General features: G+C 50.7%; 1 protein-coding gene across 1 annotated transcript; it reads left to right on the plus strand.

Moving 5' to 3' along the window:
* The first annotated feature begins 3175 nt into the window (after positions 1-3175).
* LOC136458186 (anther-specific protein SF18-like) lies at positions 3176-5232 on the plus strand. The gene has a single exon (XM_066458168.1). The coding sequence runs from the start codon at positions 3225-3227 to the stop codon at positions 3783-3785; it is 561 nt and encodes a 186-aa protein (XP_066314265.1). The 5' UTR covers positions 3176-3224; the 3' UTR covers positions 3786-5232.
* The last annotated feature ends 7492 nt before the right edge of the window (positions 5233-12724 follow it).

Raw genomic sequence — 12724 nt, forward strand, 5'->3', positions numbered from 1 at the left:
TAAGCTTAAAATATTCGTCTCGTGATTTCCAATTAAATTGTGCAATTAGTTTTTTTCGTTTATATTTAATACTATATACATTCGACGTGACACTTTTGGATCAAAATTTTTGGTAACTAAACGGCGCCAAATTCCCCCACGCCACCACCTCCACTCCACCGCATCACGTCGTGTCGTGTCCGACACCACCAACCCCAGCCCACCACTTGCCCGTCGTACGTCCACCTCGTCTCATCGCCTTCTGTTTAGTTTCTAAAATTTTTTACGCAGTATCCATCACATCGAATTTTGTGGCACATATATGGAGTACTAAATATAGACGAAAAAAAACTAATTACACAGTTGGGTAAAAAATCATGAGACGAAACTTTCAAACCTAATTAGTCCATAATTAGACACTAATTGTCAAATACAATACGGTACCCAAAACCAAAAATTTTTGGCTTCTAAACGCGGCCTGAGTTCCATCCATCACCCGTTTGGCAGCTAGCCTAGCTAGGCGCGTACTCCTACTCGCCACCGTGCCGTGCATGATTACCCCCATGTGCAATGGAGGATCTGGGACGCTAGTACGCGACGGGGAACCCGAGGTGTAAAGTCTTGCTCCAAACAAAATACGATCTGATCTGAGGTGTAAAGAGCTTTCAGAAGTATATATCTGGTGTGTTTGTTACGTTTATGTGAGGCCGGTGTACATTATCAGATCGATCAGATAAGATAGAAGATTTTTCTTATTCTGCCAGCAGTGAAGATCGATCGTATGTTACAGTATATTATATTGATCGATCAGTGCATGATCAAATGCGGATCAGTCGTCAGCGAGTGTATTGACCCTTCCCGTTCAGCTGATCAGATCGTGCTGTTGCAAGTGGTACGGTGCTGGACAGCACGCATGTGGCCGCTGATCGGAACACTGCAGAAATCGCCTCTGGTCGGCGTGGTGCCGCCGATGGTCCGCACTCGTCGCTCGGCCTCCGCTCCCGCATGTGTTCCACGCCACAGGCGCCGCCCGCCAGCCCAGACACGGCCGCGTGCCCGCGTCCGCATGTGCAAAACGCCATGCCGCCTCCAGTCCACGCAGCCGGGGTCATGGACTTTGGGTCGTGGCCATGCATGCTCGCCTAGCGCAGCGCAGTTTCGCTTATCTATCCGACGTGCCGGCGCGGCGGATCCCGATCCCGATCCCGTCCCACGCAGGGGTCCAACTCCAAGGTCCAGGACGCCGCCAGTGGTTTGGTTTGGATGGCGCCCGGGACCAGCAGCAGTCACGGGGACACGTGTGGGCGTGGCTTCGCCTGCCTGCCTGCCTGTCTCTGAGTGTCTGTCACCCATGGATCCGATGCCCCGGGCTCCTACTAGTACTGTTACATCATCCTCTAATTTCTTTGAACCGCAGTAAGCCTTTTCCCGTTGATGCACAACAAATATTCGAGTTACAGAACAAGGAAAATGAATGTTCTTGTTTCGTCCGCCCCCCCCCCCCCCCCCACCCCCACCCCCACCCCACCCCACCCCACCCCACCAAAAAAAACAATTTTCAATTTCCGAGAAAGTCAAACAGTTTTAAATTTAACAAAATTTATGCCGAAATATTAACATTTTACAATACCAAGTACTGCTATATTAATTACTGGTTTCATAGTAAATCTAGTCGGAGATATAACTATTAATATTTTTCCGTATAAACTTAGACCAAACTTAGAAAAAATTGATTTATCTAAAACCTATCCTTTTTAGACGGAGGGAGTACTAGGTTCCAAGCAACGGACGAGACGGCGCTAGCATCATCACGCTCATAGAAACGTTACACAAAAGTTTTTAATCACGACCCAAAACAGACCACTTCAAATGATGAAATCAGATCACAGCATGAGACTTGAATGTCATAAGGTGCCTGACTATTACAAACGTGGGCAAAGAAGCTAAATTGGAGGGTGCCGAATGTTGTTGGTACAATAATGTGATTGACTATTACCTTTGGCACATAGAAATCATACAAAATTTTCTAGCCAGTTCAATTTCATAAGAAAATATAGGATTTTAGAGACAAAAAAAAATCCCTCGTTCTAAAGGGCTCCTAACGAGCTAGTACACTAAGGGTGTGTTTGGTTTGAGAAATAATAAGGTGGTACATCATCTTTTCACTCCTCACTTTTTATATTTGGTTTGTAGAATAGAATGTGATGATCCATCACCACCCTTTTCACCCTCATAAGCTAATAATTAGTATATACACGAGGAATAAGTTGATTTCACCAAAATTTATAGGATGAACTCATGATGCATCACCTCATAAAAGTATGGGGTGACTCCACAAACCAAACACACCATAAGGGAATCACCCCGTCAACTATAGTAATTGATTTCAGTATCTACTAATTGGAGGTGACAACCTTTTAAAGGTAAAAGAGTTTTATTGAGGATGATGCTAAAGCTCGGTCGACTAATTGTTCGATTTTTCTCGAACGTGCCTTGGCACCGTATTCATTAAGCGGAAGACGATAACAGTTACATAACAATGAGCGGCAGTAATCCATAGATCACTGAGGCAAGACGGCCTGGCAGCACGGGGTTTTGATTTATAGCAACTAACTTTTGCGACTACCTGAGCAAACAACCTACAACAACGACAGCAGCTGTGTTGTAACCTCCTAGGCACCATTCATTTGCCTCATCTTGTATCCTTAGCGCGAAGTGCAACGGGGACTAATTGTTCGATTAGGATCCAACATTCTAGATATGGGTCATCTTCTTTCTCTGCCTCCTCTGGTTCTTACCATTGGTCCCTGAGCTAGGCTGGTACTCCTCCGTCAGACCATAACTCCTACCATGCAGAAACTCCAACTGAGCTCGTCTGCCCATGTAGCAAGCCCATCGACACTATGTATCTTCTAACCTTGGGTAGCTTACGGTACACGTTGAAATTTTCCCACGACAAGTGTGGCTGCTGTAATCAGCTGCCGACGCAGCTTCTGCGAGCGCTCATCTGCTGCCTGGCAAGTGACACCGTCCGACCTTCATTGACGCGGCGCCGGCGCGGACACACACCCAAAAAGGCGCAATTGTTTTTTGTTTATTTACGCACGCAAAAAGTCCGGCGAAACCGACCAACTAATCCACGCACCTTCCTTCTTCTTGCTTCCCTTCCAAATTAAGTACCCCACCATCGTTGGAAAACACTGCACACGCTCTCACTCCCACTCCCACTCCCGTCCCTATCAGTCATGGCAGCTCTCCTCCTCCTCCTCCTCCTCCCGCTCCTCCTCGCCGCCGGCCTCGGCTTCGGCAATGCCGACCCGGCGCCAGCCACCATCGTGCTCAAGGACGGCACCACCTGCACCCTGTGCGCGTCGTGCGACAACCCCTGCAACCCGTCCTACTACCCGCCCCCGTCCCCTCCCCCGGCGCCGGTCGCCACGCCCTGCCCGCCCACCACGCCGTCCTATCCTTCCCCCTCCGGCGGAGGCGGCGGCGGAGGAGGAGGCCCCATCATCTACTCGTCCCCACCACCTCCTGCTGGTTCCGGCGGCGTTGGTGGCGGAGGCTTCTACTACCCACCGCCCACCGGCGGATCTGCTTGGTCCAGCGGCGGAGGCGGCGGGTCGCAAGAGGGCGGTATGTACCCGACGCCGCCCCCGCCCAACCCGTTCCTGCCCTACTTCCCCTTCTACTTCTACAACCCGCCGCCGCCGTCGCCGTTGCACTCATCCGGCGCGTGGGCCGTGACGACGGCCGCCTCGTCGTTGCTGGCGCTGCTCCTCACCAGCATGCTGCTGCTGTGGTAGACACCGTGAGGGATCTAGATCTGCCATCTGCAGAGTGAGACAGTGAGTGAGTTCATGCGCTGTTTCTTTTTTCACTTATACAGTACAAGAGGGGCTGATCCAATGCAACTGGCGATTCAGTTGTGGCCTGTGTATTCTAGCGGTAAATTGTAATTGTAATTGTAATTTTACTATTCGATCGTTTTCCTCGTCTTCTTTCTTTTTTGGGATTTATATGAGGCGGCCGGTATAAGAAATTAAACTTGTAGCAAAGATTGTACAAGGAGGGCAGCAATTAGTAGTAATAATCTACAGTACTTAGAGCTAGCATGCTGCATACTCCTGCTTGCATGTCAAAGATGTTGATCTTCTGTTTGATATAGTCATAATCTAGCAAGGTACATATACTAATTGTATAGTATGTCATAGTACATGAACTAGATAGAGATTAGAGAGAGTAGTGTTAGGTTATCGACCATCGTAGGTCTTCGATCCAGAGACGCCTGGCATGGATGTTGTGTCGGTGTCTGTGCGAGGGAAGCGACGGTCGGAGAAGACGGTGACAGTGATGGGCGGTGGCGTCCGGCAGTGAAGACCGATGGCGGCGCAGTGCAGTGGTGGCGGTGCTTCCCGTCACTGGCTGCACACCCTCTAGATCAGATTAGGGAGCTCGGTGGGGAGCTCGGCTCAGACGAACCTTATACCCAGAGCCGCCGGCCCCCACCTCTATTTATTGCGCAGTGTGACAGGGGCCCTCTAGCCATAGTGGGCTAGGCACCCCCGATCAGGGCACGAATCAAAGGCGCAACTGGGCCGTTGGGCCCAGTTTAGGATTAGAGATCAATCTAACAATCTTTCTCTTGATCTCCTACCATCTTTGAATTTTATATCATTTACTTTTGTTCATTCAATTACAGATTAGCGCATAGAGCATGTTTTATCGCCACGGTCAATTGCCGATAGATTTAACAGTTACAACACACCACTCTATTCTGAAATAGATACTTAACTTTGGGCCTTCTTTTGTTCAGGAATTATAGGCTTTCCCTTAAACCCATGCCGGCTACATGTTCTCTGAACACGTTGGGTGGTAAGCCTTTTGTAAGCGGATCCGCGAGCATCTTTTCAGTATTTATATACTCAAGACTTATGACATAATCTCGGACTTTATCTTTCACAACATAATACTTTATGTCAATGTGTTTGGCAGCACCACTTGATTTATTGTTGTGAGCATACTGTACTATCGGATTATTATCGCAGTATAACTTAAGTGGTCTATAGATGTCATCAACCACCTTTAAACCGGGTATGAACTTCTTTAGCCAGTTCACCTGCCTCGTTGCCTCATAACACGCTACAAACTCGGTATACATAGTGGGCGATGTAGTGACGTTTGCTTTGAGCTTTTCCACGAAATAGCTTCCCCTGCGAGAGTGAATATATATCCAGACGTGGATTTTCTATCATCTCCCACATAATCAGAATCTGAATATCACACTATATGGAGTGGATCTGATCTTCTATACGTCATCATCAGGCTTTTTGTTCCTTGCAAATAACGCAAGACTTTCTTTACTAATTTTCAGTGTTATGTTCCAGGATTGCTCTGGAATCTGCCAAGTAACCCGGTAACAAATGCGAAGTCAGGGCACGTACATACTTGAGCATATTGCAAGCTTCCGACAGCTGAAACATATGGAACCGTTTTTATTTGATCGATCTCATACTGATTCCTGGGGCATTGAAAATCCCCATATCTGTCACCCTTGACTATAGGAGCAGGTGAGAGACTATATTTGTGTATACTGAATTTCTTTAGGATCTTTTATATGTATGTCTTTTGTAACAGTCCTAATACCCCTTTACTTCTATCTTGGTGAATCTTGATCCCTAGAACGAACGAAGCTTCACTAAGATCTTTCATATCAAATTTTGAGGATAAAAACTTCTTTGTCTCCAGTAGTAGACTGACATCACTACTAGCAAGTAAGATATCATCCACATACAGGACAAGAAAGATAAATTTTCCATTCTTAAACTTTGCATAGACACAATTGTCCTATACATTCTCTTTAAACCCAAAATTCCTTATTGTCTGATCAAACTTCAAGTACCACTGTCTTGAAGCTTGTTTTAATCCATAAATAGATTTCTTTAGGCGGCATCTCATTCGTTCTTTTCTTTCCATGACTGAAAGCATCTAGGCCCCTAGTTGGGTTTCGGTGTTTAATGACAATACAAGATTACTATGACTAACATGTATTTTGTAGATGCAATAAGTTAGGTCATAGTAATGGAGATTAATCGGGCAATCAAAGTTGTCATGCCCCTACGATGGAAATCGTTTCGGTTTTCAAAGGATGGACGACAAGGTTAAGGATGACTAGTTCTAAGTGTCGATTGGAGTTGAAGTGACACTTAGAGTAGTTTAGGACTTTGTTTTTCCTTTGATCGTACTATTAAGGGGGTATGGACGAGTAGCTTGACCTAGTTGAGTCTAGTGAGTTAGGTGTGGTGCACACTTGTTAAAACTAGCTCTAGGTAGCTCCTACGAAGCCCTTTGATCCCATGGAGCAAACTTCATTCACAAATGATCGAGAGTTGGAAGTGAATGGAGGGTCAAATACTGACCGGACGCTGGTTCCGGTGTGACCAGACGCTGGCCACAGGGTCCGGTCAGTTCATTTGATCGAGGAGAACAAGTCTGGTGTGATCGGACGCTGGATGGTCAATGTGACCGGACGCTAAGGGCCAACGTCCGGTCGACTCCAGTAAGGGTCCAGACTTGAGAAAGTGTGACCGGACGCGTCCGGTCAATACTGACCGGACCCTGAGTATCCAGCGTCCGGTCGAGTCCAGTAAGGTTCCAGTGAGGGTTTTATATGACCGGACATGTCCGGTCAGTGCTGACCGGACCCTGCCAGCGTCCGGTCAACTCATTACTACTGGTTCACGGGTTGAACTGATCGGAGCGTCTGGTCAACATGATCGGAGCGTTCGGTCACCCCGTAGAAGCTCATAACGGTTTGTTTTTCAGGCTGCCTTATAAATAGAAGCTCCACTCATGTGTGGAGTCACTTTTGCTCATTTCAACAGCTGAGAAACACGTTTGTGAGTGCCAAGAAGAGCAAGGTCCTAGTGAGATGTTTGTGATTTGAGAATCCAAGAGTGAAACCTCATTAGTGAATCAAGAGTACACAAGTGTGCATCCATCTTCTCATTAGGCTTCGTGTGGTCAAGTGAGAGTTCGTGCTTGTTACTCTTGGTGATCGCCATCACCTAGACGGCTTGGTGGTGATTGGGAGCTTGGTGTTCACCCGGCGGAGCTTGTGGGTGACCCAACTCAAGTTGTGAGCAGTTTTGGGTGATTCACCGCGATGGAGTATCGAAGAATCAACCCGTAGAGAGCACTTGATCCTTATATGGATCAAGGGGGAGCTACACCCTTGCGTGGGTGCTCTAACAAGGACTAGTGGGGAGTGGCGACTCTCCAATACCTTGGCAAAACATCGCCGCGTTCCTCTCTCCATTTACTTTAAGCATTTACTTTAAGTATTTACTTTGAGCAATTCAATACTTGTCTTTACATTCATAGAATTGCCATGCTAGAGTAAGTTTGGAACATAAGTTGCAAGTCTTTTATACGTTAATTTGATAAAAACACTTTTCTAGGCACAAGGGGTTAATTGGGCTATCCATAGGATTCGATTATTGCAAGAAAATTTAGAATTAGCCCAATTCACCCCCCCCTCTTGGGCATCTTGATCCTTTCAATTGGTATCAGAGCCTCATGCTCACATTTTTAAGCTTAACCTCTTAGAGTAAGATGTCTCACAGGGATGGACCTCCTCCTATCTTCGAGGGGGATGATTTTCTATATTGGAAAATTCGTATGGAGGCATACCTAGAAGCTCTAGACGTTGAAATTCTTAGAGCCGCCTCTCAAGGGTTCCCAACACCTAAAAATGCCGCACAACTTCAAGGCGATGAAGTAAACTATAAAAAATAGAATGCAAAGGCTCGCAATACCATCTTTAGAGGCCTTTGCAAAGATGTGTTCAATCGTGTAAGGAACCACAAAGACACCCATGCACTATGGTCGGACGTTTGTACGCTCCATGAGGGAACTAAGAGTGAGCGTGAGGAACGCTATCATCTTGTGATTAAAAAGCTAAATTCATTTGAGATGCTTCCCAAAGAATGTGCTAATGAGATGTATTCACGTTTGAATATTCTTGTAGAGAAAGTCAATGGGCTTGGACTTACTCAAATGTCGCCATCCGACGTTATGAGAAAGATCTTGAGTGTCCTCCCTATTGACAAATATGGCCATATTGTGACCGTGCTACACCAAGGTGATCTTTCCACCGCTACACCGACACAAATCTTGGGAAAGATCAATGCTCATGAGATGTACATGCACATCACCCCACAAGATGGCTCATCCTCTACAAAGAAGAAAGAGAAGGACTTAGTATTCAAAGCTAGCCAAGATAAGGGCAAAGCAAGACTTGAGTATGAGAGCTCAAGTGATGAAGATGATGAAGAAAGCCTTGCTCTCATGGTGAAGAAGACCGCCAAGATGCTAAAAAGGCTAAACAAGAGTGGCATTAAGTTTGACGGCAAGAAGAAGAAGTTCTTCACTAGCTCAAGAAGAAAGCCAATCTCCGAGATGGATTGCTACAATTGTATCGGGTGCCTTAGAACAGGGTACCCTGAGTGAACATCAAAGGGGTCACTTAAGTCCCATCAAAAAATAAAGCTAGAAGGTAAGTCGTGGGCCCCTCACCTGTCACGTCCAAGCCCACCAGGCTCTCCGCCTTGCCTCGAGCCTCACGTAGGAGGTCTCGGCGTCCTGACGCAATCTCCGCCTCGCGCGAGGCTCTTCATGGAAGGCCTCAGCAGGGAACACAATCTTTGCCTCGCGTGAGGCTCTTCACAAAAGACCTCGACTAGGAGTGCAATCTCCATCTCGCGCGAGGCTCCGCTCTCCGTCTCGTGCAAGGCCTCATTCTCCGTATCACGCGAGGCCAGCTTATCCATAGTCCGTCGCCCCCGCCTCGGCCGGTCTTCCCGATAGCATGTCATGTCCCATTAATACTCCAACCACTCCCGCAATCTCAGCCAGACGATGGCTTGGCACCACAGAATGGCCGACGGGACATGAGGTCGCATCAGCCCCATACCAGCTGAGACAGGACACGGCGAGGATTACCGGTCACTGTATCCTAACGCTGTGCCCACGATCAGCGCCCACACTGCACTGTGCCCCGCAATCCCCGCCTCGAAAACAATATGACATGGACGGCCTAGCCCGGTTCATCACCGTCTCCAAGCTAGCATCCTAGATCAGCCGCCCTCTCAGGGCCTCGGCACTGTGCACCAAGGTCTCGGCTGTCTCGGGGTTTGTGCCCGCTGAGACCCCCACTGCGATGTAGCCTCGGCACCGACCAAGCCTCAGCCTCACGCACAGTCCATCCACAACGGCTTGCACGTTCACCGCCGCACCCACACCGAGGCAGCCTAGGGGCTCCCATGACACACAGGGTCAGACGTGACCAGCACATCACCCCAGTGCTCCAAGGACAGACCACTCCGATGACCACGCCACCATAGGAACAGGCCACAGGGCTCGGACACACCGCCCCTATTGGCACGACGCCGTATAGTCAGTACATGTACTATCCTTGTCCTCCCTTCAACTATAAAAGGAGAGGACTTGGGCCACTTAGAGGGGGACTCACAGAAGAACACCTTGTAACACACACACGCACACATCCCAGCCGCCTGAGAGCAACGTCTCAAGCAGCCCCCACAACACCTCGCCGAGACCTAGGATCAGCTCCCTCTCTCACCCAGCTTGTAACCCCCTACTACAAGCACTTCAGTGCAAGGAATACAAGATCGATCTCTCAGACTGGACGTAGGGCCTCGATTGCCTGAACTAGTATAAACCTTGTGTCTCTTTGTATCACCATCTAGGATTAGGGGCATGCAGTTCAAATTCACTAGTCGGTTGAGGACCCCCTGGTCCGAAACACCAACAGTTGGCACACCAGGTAGGGGCCTCTGCGTGTCAGTTTCGTCATCCCAGCAAGTTCCGGATGGTAGACCCCATACGACCATTGCGTCTCGGCACGGTGGTCTGGTTTGGGAGCCTAGAGTTCATGTCTCTAGGGCATGAGTACGACATGGTACTCCTCACTCCTCGGGCCCTACCAACCGACGACGATGTCACGCACTGGTAGCCTAGGTGCAGGCGGCGCCTGGGCGGCCGCTCTCGCCGCGCTCGCCAGGCACGACGCGAGCAAGACCACCCCGATGCTACTCGAATCTAGGACGGCACGCCGCTCCCCGCCGACATCCTATGACTAGCTGTTGGCGCAAGCTCCCTGACTAGGGACCTGTCTAGCCTGAGCTTGGACGAAGGAAAAACACCGGTGGCACATGGCGACGCCTAGTCATCAAGCTCCGCTCCACCACTCCCTGAGGAGCCAATTCCAGTGGAGCAAAGTCCGGCGGCGGCACCATCCTCATACCCCTTTGGGTTGAGAAATGCCACCGCCTCTTATGCTTACGCTTATGCTGCTGCTCACGCGGATCCCTCGGCATGCCGCCAACGCTTCGCCCTCGACTTTGACATCACCACGTCAACCCACGCCTACGCCGATTCCTCGGAGGAGGATGAGGCATGGGCTGGAGCAGATTTCTCTGGATTCCGTGACCCTAAAACCATGCGCCGCTTCTTGACCGCAAGCGACTACTGCTTCGGCTACTCCGACTCTGACGATGAAGGTGCTCACGACCCCGCTCGTGAGTGTTTCCACATTGAGCTCAGGATGCCGAGGGCGGGCGAGGAGGACGAGGGGGCAGGTAGCTGTTCCCCGCTTCGCCCGGGTACAGGCGCCGCCACACCTCCGCGCATTGTCCTACTGGTAGCATGGAACGAGAACCTCGCTCCTGCGTGACCTCAACGCTCAGACCTGGAACAGCGCCGTGAGCTCTAGGCCAAGGTCGAACAAGACTGACTTCTTCTACAGTAGCTTTGAGACTCTCTCAAACAGGAACAATGAGGTCACGACGAAGGCAGAGGAGCCCGATGGAGGGCCCGCGATGTGCATCACCGCATCCATGACGACGAAGGGAGTGAGCAACCCCTAGTCTTCAATCGTGCTAGCCAGAACATCATGGCTGCGGCAATGCTGGTCCACGCAATGCCCGAGCCTTCTACCATGGAGGGGCGGCGGGTCCGCGGCGAGCTCCAGGATCTCCTAGAGACCGCTGCGGTATAGTAGGCTGAAAGTTTCGCCTCCCGATGGCATAGGGGCGCCTCGAATTTTCTCGCAGCCCCGCCTCGACAGGATAGGGAAGCCTCGATTCATCCCGAGCCCGCTCGAGCACCGATAGCCCACAAGGCCCCCGTGCTTCTAGACCGCCTCGGCAATCGATGCGTGGCGCAGGGAGACCATGAGGTGGTCAGCAGGCGACGATGCCATGACAATGAAGGGCCTGCTCGGGGTTACCACCCGCACCAAGGTGGCCGCTATGATAGCGAGGAGGACCGCAGTCCTTCTCTTGAACCGCCAGGCCCTCGGGTCTTCAGCAGGGCCATCCGCGCTGCCCTTTTCCCGGTCTGGTTTCAGCAACCAGGCAATCTCGTGAAATATAGCGGCGAGACCAACCCCGAACTCTGGCTTGCCGATTATCGCCTGGCCTGCCAGCTAGGTGGCACGGACGATGACCTGCTCATCATCCGCAACCTCCCCTCGCTCTTGTCAGACTCAGCGCGAGCCTGGCTCGAGCACCTTCCTCCCTCACAAATCCACGACTGGCGCGACTTGGTTAGGATCTTCGTCGGGAACTTCCAAGGCACATACGTGCACCTTGGGAACTCCTGGGACCTTAAAAGCTATCGCCAGAAGCCAGACGAGTCTCTTCGAGACTTCATCCGGCGCTTCTCCAAACAGTGCACCAAGTTGCCCAGCATCGGCGACTCAGAGATCATCTAGGCTTTCCTCTCTAGCACCACCTGCCGAGACTTGGTTCGAGAATTAGGTCAGAAAGTGCCGCGCTCCTCGAGATCACCACCAACTTCGCCTCGGGTGAGGAGGCTATTGGAGCCATCTTCCCCGATAGTGATGCCAAGGGTAAGCAAAGGGACAAGGCCCCCGAGGCCTCGGCCTCCCGCCTCCCCAAGAGAAAGAAGAAGGGGCGCCTGGGGAAGCAGGAGGTCTTGGGGGCCGATCTGGTCGCGGCTACAGAACATAAGAATCCCTAAGGTCCTAGAGGTCCTAGACCTTTCGACGACATGCTTAAGAAACCCTGCCCTTACCACCAAGGCCCGGTCAAGCACGCCGTTGAGGATTGCTCCATGCTGTGGCGTTACTATGCTAGGCTCGGCCCCCCCGACGATGACGCCAAGCAGAAGGGCGACCGAGACGATGACAAGGATGATGGGTTCCCCAAGGTATGCAATGCCTTCATGATCTTCGGCGGACCCTCGGCATGCCTTATGGTGCGGTAGCGCAAGAGGGAACGTCGAGAAGTCTTCTCGATCAAGGTGGCCACCCCCCGGTACCTTGACTAGTCTCGGGAGCCGATCACCTTTGATCGAGACGACCACCCTAATCATGTTCCGAATCTCGGGCAGTACCCACTTATTGTCGACCCCATCATCGGCAACACCCAGCTCTCCAAGGTGCTGATGGACGGGGGCAGCAGCCTCAATATCCTATACGCCAACACCCTGGAGCTCTTGGAGATCGATCGATCGATGCTTCAAGGCGACGCCGCACCCTTCCATGGCATCGTGCCAAGGAAACGCATGCGACCCCTTGGGCGCATTGACCTTCCCGTCTGCTTCGGCACCCCCACCAACTACCATAAGGAAGTCCTTACCTTCGAAGTAGTCGGGTTCGGGGGGGCCTACCACGCCATCCTGGGGCAGCCGTGCTACG

This window comes from Miscanthus floridulus, chromosome 6 (genome assembly GCF_019320115.1).
Source record: "Miscanthus floridulus cultivar M001 chromosome 6, ASM1932011v1, whole genome shotgun sequence".
Taxonomy (NCBI): Eukaryota; Viridiplantae; Streptophyta; class Magnoliopsida; order Poales; family Poaceae; genus Miscanthus; species Miscanthus floridulus.

What these genes read in the sequence shown, in the direction of transcription:
- LOC136458186 (XM_066458168.1), top strand. Translation starts at nt 3,225, where the DNA reads ATGGCAGCTCTCCTCCTCCTCCTCCTCCTCCCGCTCCTCCTCGCCGCC.